The sequence below is a fragment of the Peromyscus maniculatus genome, chromosome 3, assembly GCF_049852395.1.
Source record: "Peromyscus maniculatus bairdii isolate BWxNUB_F1_BW_parent chromosome 3, HU_Pman_BW_mat_3.1, whole genome shotgun sequence".
Lineage (NCBI taxonomy): Eukaryota > Metazoa > Chordata > Mammalia > Rodentia > Cricetidae > Peromyscus > Peromyscus maniculatus.
In genome coordinates, this window is record NC_134854.1 from 123,316,282 (window position 1) to 123,334,329 (window position 18,048).

Here is an 18,048-nt window from a genome sequence, read left to right on the forward strand (position 1 = left end):
TTAGCTGGGTGTATTTTGAAAATCAAATTTAACTAGAACATTTGCTTATTTTTAGAATCTTTTATGACACCAAGAGAAATTGTCCCAGAAAGGAAAAATCAAGAAAAAGAATCTGAAGACACCTTAGCTGTGAATGAAGAGCCTTCAGAGGAGGGTACTCACATGGAGGACTCGGACCGGTCTCCAGCTCAGAGAGATCCTCCCCCAGAAAGGAGGGACAGCGCAGGGGCTGTGAGGAGTGGTTCTGACTGCCTGGAGACAGACGAGCCGGGAGGGCCCAGGAAAGCTGGAGAAGGTGTCTCGGGGTCACCCATGGAGAACGACGATGATGAAACCACAGATGTCACAGACGAACCCATGGAGCAAGACTTAACGACTTAGAAACACTTAGAGGCAGTATTTTACATACAGTTCTGGTTTTACACTGTATCAACCTTTTAAGTAATAAAGTGGACCTTTAGTTTTACAAGAGAAACAGGCTGTAAAATAAAGAACCTTAAGAATAAACCCTGAAAGAGTTGTACGGGGAAGAGCTGTGAATACCGGCTCCTCTAGGTCCCGCTTATTGCTGATTTTCTTGTTTTGTTTGGTTTTTGCTTTTTTTTTTTTTTTTTTTCCTCTCTTTCTTTTTTGGTGTACTCAAATCAGTGGTTTGTGTATAGATTTTTTTTTTTAACTTAGAATTAAAGTTTTTAAACTGGAAGATAATTATAATTTTGAAAACTTTTTAAAGATGATCACATTTGGTTTATACATACACAAGGAAGATTTTTGTCTTGTCTCTAGTGGTTTCCATATTTCAGTCATAGTTTGAACATGTTAACATGTGAATTATAGGGTTTCATGTGGTTTCAGATTTTATTGTTCAACTGTACAATGGAACTTTAAGTCATATATACATATATAGATTATTCTAAGGGGGAATGTTATATTTTTCTGTTTCTATAAGAGATGAATACAGTGAATACTTTTTTATTGGTAATGACTGAGTTCACTTCTTTCAGAAGACATTTTCTTTCTCTTCTGAGTAATTGAGATAAAATCTGGCCCCTGTAAAACCCTGGCAATCTTTAAGTCTGTTGAAATACCAGGATAAACACATTCCAAGAGATCTGTGCAAACTAAAATTCTTTTGTATACTTCTAAGGTGCCTGAGGAAAAAAAAAGACTTCATTATTTATGAGAAAATGTGCTTAATGTTGGGAGTTGCGTAGGAGCATCAACTCACTGTTTGGTAGAATGAGTTCTTAGGAGCCTGACAGGAAACCATCTCAGAAGAGCCCGCAGGTCCCGTTTCACTTGCTTTTCTGAACATTGTGACATTACACCTTTATTTCTAAATTATTCTGTGTGCACATGGCACTGCTGTGGAACAGCACTGTACTGGAAGAATTAGGAGGTCCTTCAGTATGTACCTGAGCTAAAATGACTATAGAGTTCTAGGGTACACAGAAACCACCATGATTTGTAGAACATTTTGAAGTGAATTAATATTTTTGAACATGCTTCTTCGACAGCCAGTGTTATATTTTTCAGATCAACACAAAGCACAAAGTTACTACTCTAAACTCAATATTTTCAAATTCACATATTTAAAGTCATGCAAGCTGCAACTTCCCTGTCAAAATTACTGGCTGCCAAATTTATACCTGTTTCTTCAGCTGTACCTTTTGATATTTAGAATTTTTAAATTTCTGTAAAGTAGATTTTGTAGACTGTAATGTGTTCACTGCCTTTGTGAAGCGGTATAATTGTATAATTTCGTGTGTAAACTGAATGCTTGGGCTTTCAATACAGTATTCATATAAAGCAATAAATATTAATGTTATGAAATATTCGAGTACATTTTTATCAAAATACAAAAGAATTCCTTTTTTAGTTTCAGACACCTGAGGTACACAGATGGACTTGTAGTAGCTGATGCAAACAGTTTCTCACACTGTATCCTAAGCTTTGGGGGATTTGGAGGGAAGCCACAAGTTTGCATTTTGACTACTTAGACATGACTATGACTAAAAATAACAAGATATTTGGCTCCGTTTGTTCATAGAGTAATATACTACTGACTGACGACCTTCAGGTTCACAGCAGCTAGATATAGTTAGGAATCTGTCTAATAAAATTGAGTGTTGATTTACTGCACCCAAGAGGGGTGAAAATCAAATGTAATTTTTAAAACATTTTGGCAAAAATGTTAAAAAATGAAGCGAATTTTGAATGTGACATTCATGTGTAGTGACCTGTTACTCTATTTTGTTGAGGGATTGCCAGTGAGAGCAGATTTTAACCATTTTAGGTTTAGAAACTTTGAGATTTTCCCTTAGGGTATTTATGAGATTGTTGTCAATAAACCTGTTCTCTAAGCTCCTTTGACCTTTGATAGTTTTTATTTATGGTTCCATGGACCATTTGTAAACAAATCAGTTTGCTGCTGGTTAAAGTTGAAGATTTTAGCATCATGAATGGAGGTCTGTGGTTTTATTTGTAAACTTGCAATTACTATCTTTGCAAGAGAAAATGTATTTCTTTATTAAATAAAGTATAATAATGGTGAATGTACCAAAATGACATCACTCAATTCTGTGAGAGGTCTGCATTTTAATCTATAGTTTAATAGTTTTAATATTTATTAGCTATTCCTATGTTGATCATAGATGAAAGTTGTTGCTGTTTATACAGATACATGTAGGATGCTGGGGAGGGTCTCTAGGGCAGCTGCAGTACTCATCACGTGAAACTATGTTCAGCAGGCTGTAGATGCTTTGGCCCCTTGGAAGCCCATTTCCAGAAGTGTTGTTAGATGCACTTACCATAGGCATTGTGCAAAGAAAGCATCAGTTCTAACATGAACTGAGTCGTTTGTATGTTCAAAAGGCGAGTTTTAGGCACATTTCCTTAACGTATGCAGCAAATACGAGAATGATCCAGGAGAATCAAGGCTTTGATGACTGAAGTAGCTGGCCCTCTGATAATGAACAAATTCTTACTCATTTCTCCATTCCCAACCCTGACATGTAATTGGGTGATGCTTGTTTTTGCCATTTTTTTCCCCTTTTAAAAAGGGAACATTTTTAAAAAATGTCTTCAGTTCTGGGAATGTGGCAGAGCAAAACTGAGCAGTGAAAATATATTTTGAGTGTTGGTTTGATTTAATCCATTTACTGTTTGTTACAACTACAGCCTTTTCTGTGTGTGGCCAGAGCAGTGGAGTTAGGGAGCTGTAACTATTGGCTTTGGAAAGCTGTCCCAGAAGTCTTGGGTCGTCAGAAAGTCTGGCTGACCTGTTAGAGCATTGAGGACCCAGGGTTTTATTTTGGCAGTGTAGATAGGCATGTATTTGTGCATTTGTAAAATCAAATTTTCAAATAATGTATGTAATGTACTAGTTTACTTAACGGTACCTGGGCAGAGCCTGAAGCTGCTGCAATGTTTGAATGTGAAAACTGCAATGAGAGGACAGAGATGTACCTGCAGAGCCAAAGCAAATTATTTTGAGTAGTGTTTCAAATTGTCTTCTGAGAAGGACTTTCTTAGATCTATTGGTTTTGACAAAATGAAGGTCAGTTCTTGAGTTTTGTGCTGATCGTAAGATGAATGGATGAAAAAGACACCTTGTAATTTCATATGGAATTATGAAAACTAGCTTGACTGGGTTATCGGCCTAACAAGGATGCTAGTATGTATTGGCTAGAATACATATATTTCACATTTAAAAAATAATCCAGACACCAGAATTCTCCTTTATTTCAACTTGGAGCCTAGATCACTTTGCCAAATAAATGTGTTATTTTCATAATGCAATAAAATGTAAAATAGAAGAATGTCTTCATGTGTGGAATTACTTTCTTTACTATTCTAGCACACCTGCCCCTTCTCCGTTTTCCCTCAGTTGAAGGTCCACAGGGAGGAAGCTTAATGTATGACCTAAGTACTTGAGAGCTTGAGGGTGCCGGCAGGGAGATTGCAGAGTTGTGTGGACAGTGGGGTCTTCCCGGCCATATGCAGGTTCTCTGTTGTCATGACTTGGCATTGGTTTGCATGCATTGATCTAGGTGTTGGTATCATTTGGGAACCCTTACCTTGAGGCACCTGCATGGTAAGTGTAGTTGTCTGGAGAGGGGGGTTACAGCTTGCTTTGTGGCTTTATTATGAAATGTTACAGGTAGAATGCATGAGTCAGGATTTCTTCTTGTTCCTGGTTGACCTTTGTGACTAGTCTCCACTAGAACTTACCTGCCAAATGATGCAGCCAGTACAGAATTGGGGGCTAATGTAAGTCGAGTTGACTTGTACTGCTGGGAACTGAGTGTTCTCTGGCTATCTTCCTAAGGAGAAGATAATAAAACAGGCTTTAGTTTTAGAGTTTATGGTCTTTGGGTTCTTAACTACTCAGAAATTAGTGAGTAGTGAAGTATAATTTGGGGTAATTATTATTAAATTTAATCCTGTGTTCGATTCTCGGCACCTACATGGTAGTTGTCTGTAACTTCCTTCCCAGGGGTTCTGACCTTGGGTACTGCAAGCATGTTGTGGACAGACATGTAGATGTAACCAACTGTCTTATTAAATAAGAACCAATGTAAAAGAAAGCCAAGAGGTCAGAGCTCAGAGTTAAAAATCTCACCCTTCCTCCTGCGGTGCTCCTACCTCTCCAAAAGAGACCTACTTCTTGTGTGTATGTCTTTACATAGTCTTTCTGTTCTACCTTCTCATTGGTTATAAACCCAAACACATGACTGCCTGTAAGTACCGCCCTCCAGGTCTTAAAGGTGTGTGTTTCCAATGCTGGCTGTATCCCTGAACACAGAGATCTACCTAGCTCTTCTACCAAGTGCTGGGATTAAAGGTGTGCGGCACCACCACTGCCATGCTCTTGCTATGGCTCTAATAGCTCTGACCCCTGGGCAACTTGATTAACATACAATCAAAATCACATTTCAGTACAAATAGAATACCACCACAGACATACATGTGCACAAAACATACACATAAAATGAAAGGCAATTAAAAATTGGATAAGAATTTTGGTGATGAGGTCAGGAAAACCTGCCCTGCCAAGGACGTCAGATGTGTGGTGTGGACCTCTTGAGCTCCTCTTACCCTCCAGTTTCTGAATAGCATACACCCCAAGGGTGGGGTCTCTTAGGCCCAGCAACAGAGCAAACAAATGAGGTCACTGTCCCACTGCTCTCCTTTCCACGTCCCTTTGTTACTCCTTCCCTCCGGCTAGTGCCATGGAGCACAGCACCTGAGCCAACGATTTGATGCCTTGTGTTTGAATCCTCATGGCCACTTGTTGCCAGGGTAATTCCCAAAACAAGAGGACAGTCTGTTAGGAACCACACCAGGCTCTGGCAGGTGCTAGTTGCTATGTGCACATGAGGTTAGGCCGCAGTACTGTGCAGTACTGTCCCGTGTCTACAGATGAAGTTTACCTTTTCAAACACAAGGTACTCCTCACTGCCTGCCTGGACGCACCATAGTGGATAAGGTTCCCACATTGAGAACCGCCCCCCTCTTATTTACTCAGCAGGTCTTTGTGAATCTTCCGAATTGGTACCCTGAAAGCTGTCTCTCACATCATTTTAGCTACCTCATATACACATGAACCATGGCTTAATCTAGTGTCTTGTAAGGGGCTTTGTGGTATTTCATCTTGCCAGTTCAAGCAGCATAAGACTTCAAACCTCATTCCCTCCCTCATTCCCTGGAACACCGAACAATCCCTTAAACTTTGTTACCTAAAGAATGGTTAGGGTGGTTAGGCAAGGCGTGATACTTGTCCCTGGGTCTGTGGTGGAGGGAAGAAGGACTGGATGGTAAACTCCGTGTTCTAGTTTAAGTCATGCTGTGTGCAGCTGTATTGAAGTGTCAAGTATACATCCTAGTTAGCTTCTCGGCTGCTGTACTAAAACACTGGTTAAAAGCAGCTTGCGGGAGGGAAGTATTGCCCACAGTGGACTCGGCCCTCCTACATCAATTTGCAATTTTTAAAAACACTCCACAGCTATGTTCACAGGCCATGTGCAGTGGAGAAAATTCTTTAGTTAGGGGTCCCTCCTCCCAGGTGTGCCGAGTTGATAAGACTAGCCACCACAATAAGAAGATAAGCTGCCTGCTGAAGGTGGCCACTTGCCTTCACGATATTCTTGCGAGAGCGCCGCCAGCTCAGTCGCCATCCCGCAGCTCACCACGCTGGTCTTTCCTGACTTGGCAGTCCAGTTTCTCCTGAGGAATCCTATCCTTTCTCCATCGCCTGCAGTGATTCGGCTTTTGGGGAATGGCCCTATAGTGAAACAAAACAGCCGTGCTTGTTTGTGGGCGGTTTTCTTTCTCAGGTTCTGTAAAACTCATGGCCACTACTTGTTACGAAAACAGAACTTCATTTGCACAAAGACAGATGCTTCACCAGTGGCACAGTCACTCCTTGCAGCTGTTGGTGGCTGTTGGAAATTGGGCTAAGTTGTTTCTGTGGGGAATCGTCTTGAAGACGTGGTCTGTGGTGATTCTCCATGCTCCACCAGCTGGAGTGACTGCACCTCGGCTACAGCGGCTCCTGTGTGAACACGGTGCTTTCTCTGGGTGGTACCAGCCACAAGACCAAGAGATGTGTCTGGATTTCCAACTTGAGACATGGGACTCAGACTTCTCTGGAAGAGCCACCCATCAGTGTGAGGCACACTCATTTGTTCATAACTATGTAGTGAGGGACTTAGGATATGGCCCAGCTGGGGATGCAGCAGTCACTGGAAGCCGAAGGAGGTACATCTGTGTGAAATGGCTGCAAGTGCTTGAGCCTACGAGCAGGGGCAGAGCAGGGAGGGAGGGTGTCCTTTTGTGGATGCTTCTGAATCGGTGCACTGAGCGCAGTCTATGATCGTCCTCCACTGAGGGGCTCGCCTTCAAAGACCCCAGAGAAACCTACACTTATTTATAAACACACCGTGGCATTCTGTTTCCGAGAGACCCCACCCAGCAGCTGACAGCTGCAAGGGGCCGTGAGCTGAAGACGGAGGCAGGTCCAGGGCTACAGGGCAGTTGATGTGGTCTTGCGGACTAAAGGTGTGGCCAGAGGTGTCGATGCAAAAACCACAGGGAACAAGGGATAGTTTATTCTGGAGCCATTTTGAGTGACCATGACCTGGGAACACAGATTGTAGGTTACCCCAAATTCCATGTTCCAACATGGAAGCAATTTCATGAGGTTTTATAGTTGTATAGATCACAGAAAGTCATAAATCAAGGCAAGTTTCAACACATTGGTGGATACATCAGAGGCAGGTCAGCACAATGAGATGGGGGAGCTTTTCTATAGGTCTTAGATATTATCTGATGACATTCTTAGCTTTCGGGTTGGTGAAAGCTGGTGGTCTGCTAAGTTAAAGATTCCAAAAGTTCTTTTTCTTTCTTTCTTTCTTTCTTTCTTTCTTTCTTTCTTTCTTTCTTTCTTTCTTTCTTTCTTTCTTTCTTTCTTTCTTTCTTTCTTTCCTTCCTTCCTTCCTTCCTTCCTTCCTTCCTTCCTTCCTTCCTTCTTTCTTTCTTTCTTTCTTTCTTTCTCTTTCTTTTTCATTTTTCAAGACAGGGTTTCTCTGTGTAGCTGTGGCTATCCTGGAACTCACTCTGTAGATCAATCAGGCTGAACTTGAACTCAGTTCTGCTCACCTCTGCCTCCCAAGTGCTGGAATTAAAGGCATGCACCACAAAAGGTTTTTATCCATTCGTCACAAGATGTGAGTTCTGATCCAGAGGGCCAGAACTAGCCCAAAATAAGCTTATCAGCTTCTGGACCAGCAACATTTCAGCCTCTCCACAGAACTGCAGTTCTGACCCGTCGATCCATCTCTGCAGACACGGCTTTCTTCTAGGAGTTCTCATTCACAAATTCACACTAGGACCAGAGGCTGCTAGAAGGATCTTCTAGAGTGGTTAGGACAATGGTTTCATCGAGACTAGCGTGGCCATATCAGTAAAGCATCCAGGTGACAGACCCATCGTTTCTTTAGATAATTCATGAGGGAAAGGCAGTTTTCACATTTTGGTGGCTGGAAAAAAGATATATTAAAAAAAGCAGGAAGGACTTTGTAACAGGTGGGAAATTATTTGATGCTCAAAAGTCAGCATCTATTTAAGTGGGTTTAAAAACATTTTTTTTAATATTTATTTTTACTTCGTTTGTATCAGTGTTTTGCCTGCGTGTATGTCTGTGTACTGTGTGCCTGGGGAATCCAGAAGAGGCCATCGGATCCCTGAAACTGGAGTCACAGATAGTTGTGAATTGTAGTATAGGCGGTGGGAATTGAACCTGGGTCCTCTGGAAAAGCAGCCAGTGTTCTTAACTGCTGAGCCATCTCACCAGCCCCATCAAGTGTTTTTAAGTTTTGAACACAGCCATACTCATTAAGCAGTGGTTGTCTCAATGCATGAACACTTCTGTCTTTGAAATGTGGAGCCTCTCATGTCTACCTTGACCCCCTAAAATACAGAACCTGACAGATGAGAGGAAACCGGCAGGGAATCAGAGGGGTCCACCAGGGCACACCTGGGATTTCTCAGGTGGGGAGTGACCTGCCGTTTCACGGAACAAGGGGTGAAGGGTGGAGTCTGTTTTCTTCTGGGTGAAGACTCGTCCTTTTTTTTTTCTTGTCCCTCCTCCTCCCCCACCCCTTTTTTGCAGACAGGGTCTCCTACAGAGCTATAGCTCTGGAACTCACTCTGTAGACCAGGCTGGCCTGGAACTCAGAGATCCGCCTGCCTCTGCCTCCCAAGTGCTGGGATTAAAGGTGTTCACCACCACCACCCAGCAAGAGTTGGCTCTTAAATGAACCCGGGGAACAAGGCCTGGACTGAACGGCACTAATCAGGGATGATAAATGTTTCTTCAGCTCACTTGAGAAGTGTTCTATTAAAGCTGGGTGTGGAAATCCGGAACTTGGAAGGCTGAGGTAGGAAGGTTGGTAGTTCAAGGTCGGCCTGGGCTGTATAGGGATACCCCATCACAAACAGAACAAAACATCAGCAAACTTTCCTGGTATCTTTTGAGGAATATGAAAAAAAAAAAAACACCCCATTTTATAATCCACAGACATGGAGTCATTTCCCTTTTAAGATTAACAGCAAAAGTGTCACTCCCCAAGTCATGTAGCTGAAATAAAGGTCATACAGTAGCCCTTTTGCATGAGCAGGGTGAGGCAACCATTTTCTACTCCTCACCCGACTCAACCTCAGGAAGTAGATGCTGCTATTGTGTCTACTGCAGAGATAAGAAAAACATCTCAGAGAGGTTGATCCATTTCTCTAACGACACACAGCTGTGTGAACACCAAATAGGATTTTATGATATCAAAGGCCCAGTTTTCCCTTTTGCCTAATTTTCCTTGCCTGTACAAGAGATATTGTTTTTTTTTAAAAAAGATTTATTTATTTATTTATTTATTATACATTATATAACCTGTCTTCATACACTCCTGCATGCCCGAAGAGGGCACCAGATCTCATTATAGATGGTTGTGAACCACCGTGTGGTTGCTGGGAATTGAACTCAGAACCTCTGGAAGAGCTGCCAGTGCTCTTAACCCCTGAGCCATCTCTCCAGCCCAACAAGAGATATTTGTAATAAATTACATGTTCATTAAAAGCCCTTTCCTGGTCCCTTTCCCCTACTTCTTCTAAATTCATCCAACCGGTTTAGTGATGGCATTAACGAAATCCCCTTGGAAGTAATCCGGATGTAAAAATGGGTAGAGTTCAGACTTCTCTCGCGTCTCTCCACTCCTCAGTCTCTGTCTGTCTCTCTGTGTGTATGTGCATGCGTGCAGGTATGCACACCTGTGTGTGTATATGAAGGCCACAGATCAGTATCCAGGCTCTATTGCTCCCCACCTTGCTTTCTGAAACAGGGTCTTTGCCTGTGCCTGGGGCTTGCTGCGTTGCCATGACAGCAAACCCAGGGATCTTCCTGTCTCCACGAGGTCCCAGTGTTGGGATTACAGATGCTGTGCCCGTGTTGACTCAGGTGCTGGGGATCTGACCTCAGGTCCTGTGCTTTCACGGTGAGCATGTGTGTCCACAGCCTGTCTTCAGACTCCTCTGAAGGCCCTATTATGAAGAAAGGCTTTCTGGAGGCTGTAGCTAACCAGACATTCCGTTTCTTCAACTGATACGCACTGCTGTATATTTCATCCAACCGTGACTTAAAAAAACTTAGGACAAAGAATGTTTGAATGAATCTTAGTCGTCATAAAGCCTCAGCCACCAGGAAGAAATCATACTTCTTGTTGTTATTATCGCTCTCCCGATATGTAGCTTCCTAGCCTGCCTCCCCAAATAGGTGTTCCCACCTCGAGTTTTATGTCTCAGACTGAAATGACTTTAAGAGAAATCGCCTGTTTGCCGGTGTTCCAGACCGTGCCTGCTCACAGATGGAGCAGATGCACGGCCTCATGGTGCCCCCTTGTGGCCATGAGTTTATCTGCAGGTGGGTGGTGGTGGTTTTTCTGAGCTGGAGAAAGGGAGGGAGGGAGAAGGGGGGGGGAGGAGAGAGGGGAGGGGGGAATGAGGAGAGGGAAGAGGGGAGAGAGGAGAGAGGAGAGAAACGAGGACCTGCATAGGTTTTCAGTCGGGACGTTTTAAGATGTGACAGTCCTGTCAAAACAATGCAATTCACCAAACTTTAAAGTAACCGCTGCATAAAACGTGGACACATTTCTCAGCGTTCTCCACCGGCCTGACAGCGAGAAATGCCAAAACATTTTGAATGGCAACAATGAGCCGGGCAAGGGAAGCTGGGAAAGTCATGTGCACGTGTGTGAGGACTAGGGCCTGGACCCAGAAAGCCGGAGGAGAGCTGCAGACGGCATGAGCGCAGGGGCCTGGAGTGGACGCCGAGCTCCCTGAGAGCTTCACGAAACTTCCTTCCTTGACTCCTCTGTGCGGACCTCTGCCACTGCAGGGACCCGATTTCAAAGGGAGAGGGACACGGTAGGCAAAACACACTGAATAATGGCATTTTAGCTCAGTGGTAGAGCGCTTGCCTAGCAAGCACAAGGCCCTGGGTTCGGTCCTCAACTCTGTTAAAAAAAAAAAAAAGACAAAATAACAAAAAAGACCAAGAAAAAAACAAACAAACAACAACAACAACAACAACAACAACAACAACAACAAAAAACCAAGGTAACAGAAGGGAAGGCGCTGTGGAGAGCCTAGGGCATACGGAGGTGGTGGTAATGGGTGGAGTCATGATGGGTAGAGAGGAGAGGTCTCCACAGAAGGGGTGACTCAGTTTCAAGCGCCCATTGTGGTGATACTTTCTTTGTGCACCCTAATAAAGTTTATCTGGGGATCAGAGGAAAAAGCCAGCCACTATAGTAAACAGAGAGGTCAGGCAATGGTAGCACACGCCTTTTATCCTAGCTGTTGGGAGGCAGAGATTCATCTGGATCTCTGTGAGTTCAAGGCCACACTGGGAACAGAGCCAGGTGTGGAGATGCACGCCTTTAATCCCAGCACTAACCATAGAGGTCTGGAGGTCTGTACAGACAGACAGGAAGTGATGCAGCTGGGCGGAGAGAGGAAGTGAGGTGGCAGAACAGAAAGGCATATAGGCAAGGGTATACAGGAAGCAGGTCTCTTTGGAGGCTGAGGGTTGGTAGCGTGAGGCTGGCTGTGGCTTGTCCTATTCCTCTTATCTCTCAGTTTTCACCCCAATATCTGGCTACGGATTTTTTATTAATAAGACCCGTTTAGCAATTCATCTTACATCCCATGCAGATGGACCACAAGGGAACAACAGATCAAGGTGACCCCATGTTTTTATTGTTCTTGTTTGGGGTCTCATGTAGCCCAGGCTGGCTTTGAACTCACTATGTAGTCCAGGATGAGTTCAAACTGCTGAACCTCTCTCTCCCACGTGCTGAGGCGACAGGTATGTGCCAGCATGTCTGGTTTATGCAGTGCAAGAGAGTGAATCCAGGGCTTCCTGCATGCTGGGCAAGCTCTCTACCAACAGAGTCATATCCCCAGCCATGACTGTAAATTAAGAAAAAAAAATTATGTGTAGGAGTGCTTGCCTGCATATATGTATATGTACCATGTGTGTGCCTGGTGCCTGAGGAGGGCAGAAAAGGGTATTTGATCCCCTAGAACTGGAGTTACAGACAGTTGTAAGCAGCCGTGTGAATGCTGGGAACCGAACCCAGGTCCTCTGCAAGAGTAGCAAGTCCTCTTAACCATGGAGCCATCTCTCAAGCCCTGACCCTAAGATCTGTGACTTGAGCGACTGAGCACCGGGATGTGAAGGGCTGTAAGTGAGGCCACCGTGCCGAGTTAGGCGTGGAAAGGGAAGCCTATGCCCCACGGACTCATGGTTGACAGGACTGGTGAGCTGATAAGCAAGTAAGTTCCTGATGCCAGTGCCTCCCCTGACTCATGGCTTACCTGTGGACACCTTCAGGGTGCACTCCCCATCGGGACCTGGGGTGGGGGGCAGGGTGTTGTTGGTTTTTCTTTTTACTCTTTACTCTTTGCTAATTCGGGGCCTGCCACCCAGCTTCCAAATAAATCACACATGGAGACTTATTCGTAATTATAAATGCCTGGCCTTAGTGTGGCTTATTTCTAGCCAGCTTTTCTTAACTTAAATCATCCTGCCTACCTTTTGCCTCTGGGCTTTTTCCTTTTCTTACTTCTGTAATCTTACTTTTGGTCTTACTCTGTGGCTGGCTGTGGCTGGGTGGCTGGCCCCTAGCATCCCCCTCTCCTCCTTTTCTTGCTCCTTGATCCCCCCCCCCCCGTTTCTCCTCCTATTTATTCTCTCTGCCTGCCAGCCCCATTTATCCTTTCTCCTTCCTAGCTTGTATTTCTTTGCTACTAGGCTGGACCATTCTAGAAGGAAGATGTGTGTCATGTTCCTGGATAGCCTGGAGCTTTTTGCAGAAAGGGAGAGTCAGCCTGGTGGGAATGAGGGGACTTGCTGACTATAAAACAACAGGAACATGCTGGGACCTCATGCTCTGAGCCATTTGGGGCCGTGTTGTTATGGTGGCAACTTCTTCTATGGCCCCAGAGTGATGGGATGTGAAGATCCCAGTTCTTGTGGCCTCCCTTTGTGTTGAATTCTGGGCAGTATGCTGTGATATTGTATTCCCCCAAATATTGTGCATGCTAATAAACTTATCTGGGGTCAGAGTCAGAGCAGCCACAATATTAAACATAAAGGATAGGCAGTGGTAGCACATGCCTTTAATCCTAGCATTCCAGAGGCAAAAATCCATGTATTCAAGGATACAGTCAAGCATGGTGACTCACGCCTTTAATCCCAGAAAGCGAGCCTTTAATCCCAGGGAGTGGTGGTAGAAAGCAGAAAGGTATATAAGGCGTGAGGATCAGAAACTAGAAGCATTTGGCTGGTTAAACATTTTGGCTGGTTAAGCATTTTGGCTAGTTAAGCTTTTAGGTTTTGAGCATCACAGTTCAGCTGAGACCCATTCAGATATGAGGACACAGAGGCTTCCAGTCTGAGGAAGCAAGACCAGCTGAGAAGTTGGCCAGGTGAGGTTAGCTGTGGCTTGTTCTGTCTCTCTGATCTTCCAGTGTTGACCCCAATAACTGGCCTCAAGTTTGATTTTATTAATAAGAACTTTTAAGATCCCTGCTACAGTACGCAGCCAAGGCAAAGGAGGACCAGAGAGAAGACAGAATCCAGCCCTGAGTGGAGGCATGAGCCCAACTGAGCCTCCACCTCATACCTCTGAAATGTCATCCTTGACTCCTTGGGGGACCAAGACAGGCTCCCTGAGGAGGAATCAGACTTTTACAAAGCTAAATCCTGCTTTGGGATTCCAGGGCAGGGATCTCCGCGGACACGAGTGGATCCCAGGATTTCATCACACACACACACACACACACACACACACACACACACACACACACACTAAAATTTAAAAAATCAAAAATAGAGAAGGCCTTCCCTTATTCATAGCCATGTGTCACTTGTCATTGCAGAGCAAGTTATGAAGGAAGTCTTAAGTTACTGTCACGAATCACCCATGTTATACCACATGGAAAAATCAAAGTGCTACTCACCCAGAAACTTCATCCCTACTGTAGCTTGCCTAGGGCCCGAAGGTGCTGGGCATGCTTCTGGAGGAGGAAGGAAATCACCAGGTCTCACCCAGACGTGAACCCTGCAAGCAACAACTGCCCAACAAGGTACACCCACTTCTGCAACTGTGGCATAAATGTTATGGGAGTGACCAACCACTTCCTGTTTGGATCTGGGGACTGCGTCATGAGCTGGACCCTTGGCACTGCTGGCAGGGTCGAGAACCTGCGGCTAGACACATCATAGGCCCTGGGAGAGAAGCTAATGCCGTTAATCTGCTAAATGGACACAGTATGAAAACTACTCCTAACGACTCAGTGCATCTCTTAGCCCCCATCGGAGAAGCTTCTGCTTGCAGTAGAGTTAATACGAAGACTCACAAGAGACTGTGGAGCGCTTAGTCCTAAATGGGATGGACACATCACAGCCCGTATCCAGGGCTCAGCCATCTCAAGGATGTAAGAAGCAGAGGTGGCAGGCCAGCTCGGTAAACCAGTGCTTGCCAGACACAGCAGGGAAGCCGCACGTGTAAACTAGCATCAGTTGTGACGGCATGCACAAGCCCTTCACAAGCTCAAGCCAGCATGGAGCGGAGCGGAGCGGGGAGGCGGGCAGGAAATCCCACCCCTAGCCGAAGAGCTGTTGGCAGCTGACCCCTCCCGAGAGAGGGGTGACAGCATACCAGGTCGGTTCTCACTCCCAAGAGAACTCGGGTAACACAAACCGGACAAAATGGTTAAAAAAAGGAAAGAAAACTAGACATTGCATGTAGGGAGGTGAAGAGGGAGAGTGTGGATCTTGGGGAAGCTGGGGGAAGAGAGGTGAAGCTGATCAAAATACATTGTGTAGGGGCTGGAGAGATGGCTCAGTGGTTAAGGGCAAGAGAGTTGGGTTCTGTTATCAGCACCCACGGGTTGCCTCACAATCATCTCTAACTCTGGATCCAGAGGATCTGACGCCCTCTTGTGGCCTCCTCAGGCACTGCATGCATATGGTGCACAGACAGGCATGCAGATAAAACACTCGTATACATAAAAACAAACTAATCTTTAAAAAATACATCGGCCGGGCGGTGGTGGCGCACGCCTTTAATCCCAGCACTCGGGAGGCAGAGCCAGGCGGATCTCTGTGAGTTCGAGGCCAGCCTGGACTACCAAGTGAGTTCCAGGAAAGGCGCAAAGCTACACAGAGAAACCCTGTCTCGAAAAACCAAAAAAAAAAATAAAAAATAAAAAAAAATAAAAAATACATCGTATGAAATTCTCAAAGAATTAAAATATTATTTAAAACTCCTTACTGGGCAGTGGTGGTGCATATCTTTAATCCCAGCAGTCAGGAGGCAGAGGCAAGGTGGAACTCTGTGAGTTCGAGACCAGCCTGGTCTACACAGCGAGTTCCAGGATGGCCAGAGAAACCCTGCCTCGAAAAGCAAAAACAAATAATAAAACAAAACAAAAAAACCAAACTCCTTATCTGTATGAAATTGGAATTCCCCTCAGTATACTGTGTCCAGGTAGGAGAAGGTGTGTTTCAGTCAGGCTGCCCTAGTCTTGCTGTGTCAGGGAAAAGGCTCCAGGCATGGACCCGAGCTGTGCCTGCCTGGGGTTGTCCGGAGCTCTGTGGATGAGTTTCCCCTGCCTGCTCCATCACTCTGCCTTGGGCTTTCTCACAGCCTCAGCCGTCACACCTGGGTCCAGAGGGCGGCTTCCCAGGAGTCTGAGCGGCAACCCCGTGGGGGGGGGGGAAACACAGCTCCTGTCCAGGGTCCTTTGGCCACGGGCTCCACACACACCTGCTTGTGGCTGTTCCCACAGAGGCAGAACAGGCTTTGTCAAAAAAGTGGGACCTTCAGGGATTTCACCCTTAGCAGGTGGAGCAGGGTGACTCCAGATCTGGACACATCAGGGGTGACACCCTGGCTTTTATTACAGACGGGCCTGGTGACTTCAAACAGAGGGAGAACATCTTCACTCGGCGTGACCCAGGTAAGGCCTACAGCTCCTAAACTGCTTGTACATTGTCAAGTGGGGGTGATGGTGTCCCTCGAGAGTCACGTGAGTTTGAAGCACGTGGGGAGTGTGAACCTGTAGTGCTGTGTGGGGGCCCATCAATAAGCCGAATCTGCATTTGCTCCAGCAATGACTGGACACGGAGGAGCCCCTGCCCTCATGGAGGGGAGGCCCAGGCTGGGTCTGAAGCTCTACTCCCATAGGTGCTGTTTCCCGTACGGAGTAGAAAGCAGTGTTCTTACACAGTGGCATTCTGGAGCGGGAGGATGGAGAGTCTGAGGCTAGTCTGGATTACACAGTGAGTTCCAGGCCATCCTGGGCTGTGAGACCCAATGTCATCGTGGTGGGCAAGTACTTGTGCCTCATAGCCAGACTTCCCTTGTGACTCTGCCGCTTGCGGTTACTCTGTAAGCTCTTCCAAGCCTCAGTTTCCCCCGTGAAGAGTGCTTTCTCATGGTGGTGGAATGATACATCAGGTGGGTTGTTGGGACCGTCTTGACTCTGCCCAGGAAGTATTGAAGAAGCTGGTTGGGGTGGTGGAGGGGGATAAAGGATGGTGGGGGGTGGTGGGGGGTGTGCACGCTGTGATATGAAGAGGCAGATCCAGAAACCATGCGAGGGCCACCTGTGAGTGAGCGAGAGGCCCTCTAGGAACCACTGGATTAGAAAATTCACCTGAGACAGTCCCACAGGCGCCCATGAGTAATCTGTAGTGGCCAGGATTGAGCGATTGTTTTTGGAACTCTCTTTCTAGCTCACTCTGGGGGAAATCCAGGTTTTTCTTAACGTTTGAGCAGCTCTTTAAATACTGATTTATTTATCTTTAAGTGTTGCTGGGTTGTGGTGGTCCATGCCTTTAATCCCAGCACTCAGAAGACAGAGGCAGGCAGATCTCTGTGAGTTCGAGGCCAGCCTGGTCTACAGAGTGAGTTCTAGGAAAGCCAGGGCTATGCAGAGAAACCATGTCTTGGAAAACCAACCAACCAACCAAAAAAACAAAAAACATGTATGTATGTACACCACATGCATGCAGTGCCCAGGGATGCCAGAAGAGGGTGCCGTATCCTCTATAACTGAGTTAATAGACTGCTGTGAGCTAGCTATTATGTGGGTGCTGGGGACTGAACCCAGGTATCAGGAAGAGAAGCCAGGGAGTGCTCTTCCTCTCAGCTGTCTCTCTAGCACCCTGAGCAGCTCTTTAAACTGTGTGGCCACTTGGCCGTCTACTGCACCCCGCCCCGCTGCGTTTTTTGTTTTTGTTTTCGAGACAGGGTTTCTCTGTATAGTTTTGGTGCCTGTCCTGGATCTCACTCTGTAGACCAGGATGGTCTCGAACTCACAGAGATCTGCCTGCCTCTGCCTCCCAAGTGCTGAGATTAAAGGCGTGCGCAGCCACCACCCGTCTGGGAACCTGCATTGGAACAAGCAGGGTGCACAGCATTCTGAGGCACAGTCAGGTCTGGGAACTATTGGACCAATCTCTCTCCCGTTGGCAGTTTCCTCCTCTGTTTAAAGTGGACACTGCAGGACCCGTGGTCAGTGGTTCAGTGTGGGGTTCCCAGGATGGGAATGGCATCTTCAGCTACATCCAGGAGCCTATAGGATGTGCGACCCCTGTCTCCTAGGTCCCAGTGAAGACCTACCGAGTGAGCCACCCTGGGACGTCCTGTCCCCTGTGCCTAACAAGCCTCGAGAGCCTTCCGCTGTTGGCCGAGGTGTGAGAAGCCACCCGTGCGCTGCAGTTTGGGGTCTGACCACGGAGTCCTTTCGTTCACCTAGAGTTTGAACTCGATGTGTTTCGTCACTTCCCATTTTCCAGGTGTGAGGAGTTTGTCCTTCAATCCACGGGGAAGTGAATCTCCCCATTTCTGAGCTTCTAAGGGAGTCTAGCAACCAAAGACATTTCTTCCCTTCCTTATATGGGATTAAAATCTAGGAGCG

The 18,048-nt window shown here is 45.9% G+C and overlaps 1 protein-coding gene across 5 annotated transcripts in view; it reads left to right on the forward strand.

The window, feature by feature from the left end:
* The window catches only part of Ppp4r2 (protein phosphatase 4 regulatory subunit 2), a 49,840-nt gene extending 48,007 nt beyond the window's left edge, over positions 1-1,833 (forward strand). For all 5 annotated transcript variants that reach the window (XM_076567467.1, XM_076567468.1, XM_076567471.1 and 2 more), the window contains one exon: positions 56-1,833. In XM_076567467.1, coding sequence (XP_076423582.1) covers positions 56-381 — 326 coding nt within the window. In that variant the 3' untranslated portion in view covers positions 382-1,833. The remainder of the gene's footprint in view (positions 1-55) is intronic.
* Positions 1,834-18,048: the final 16,215 nt, after the last annotated feature.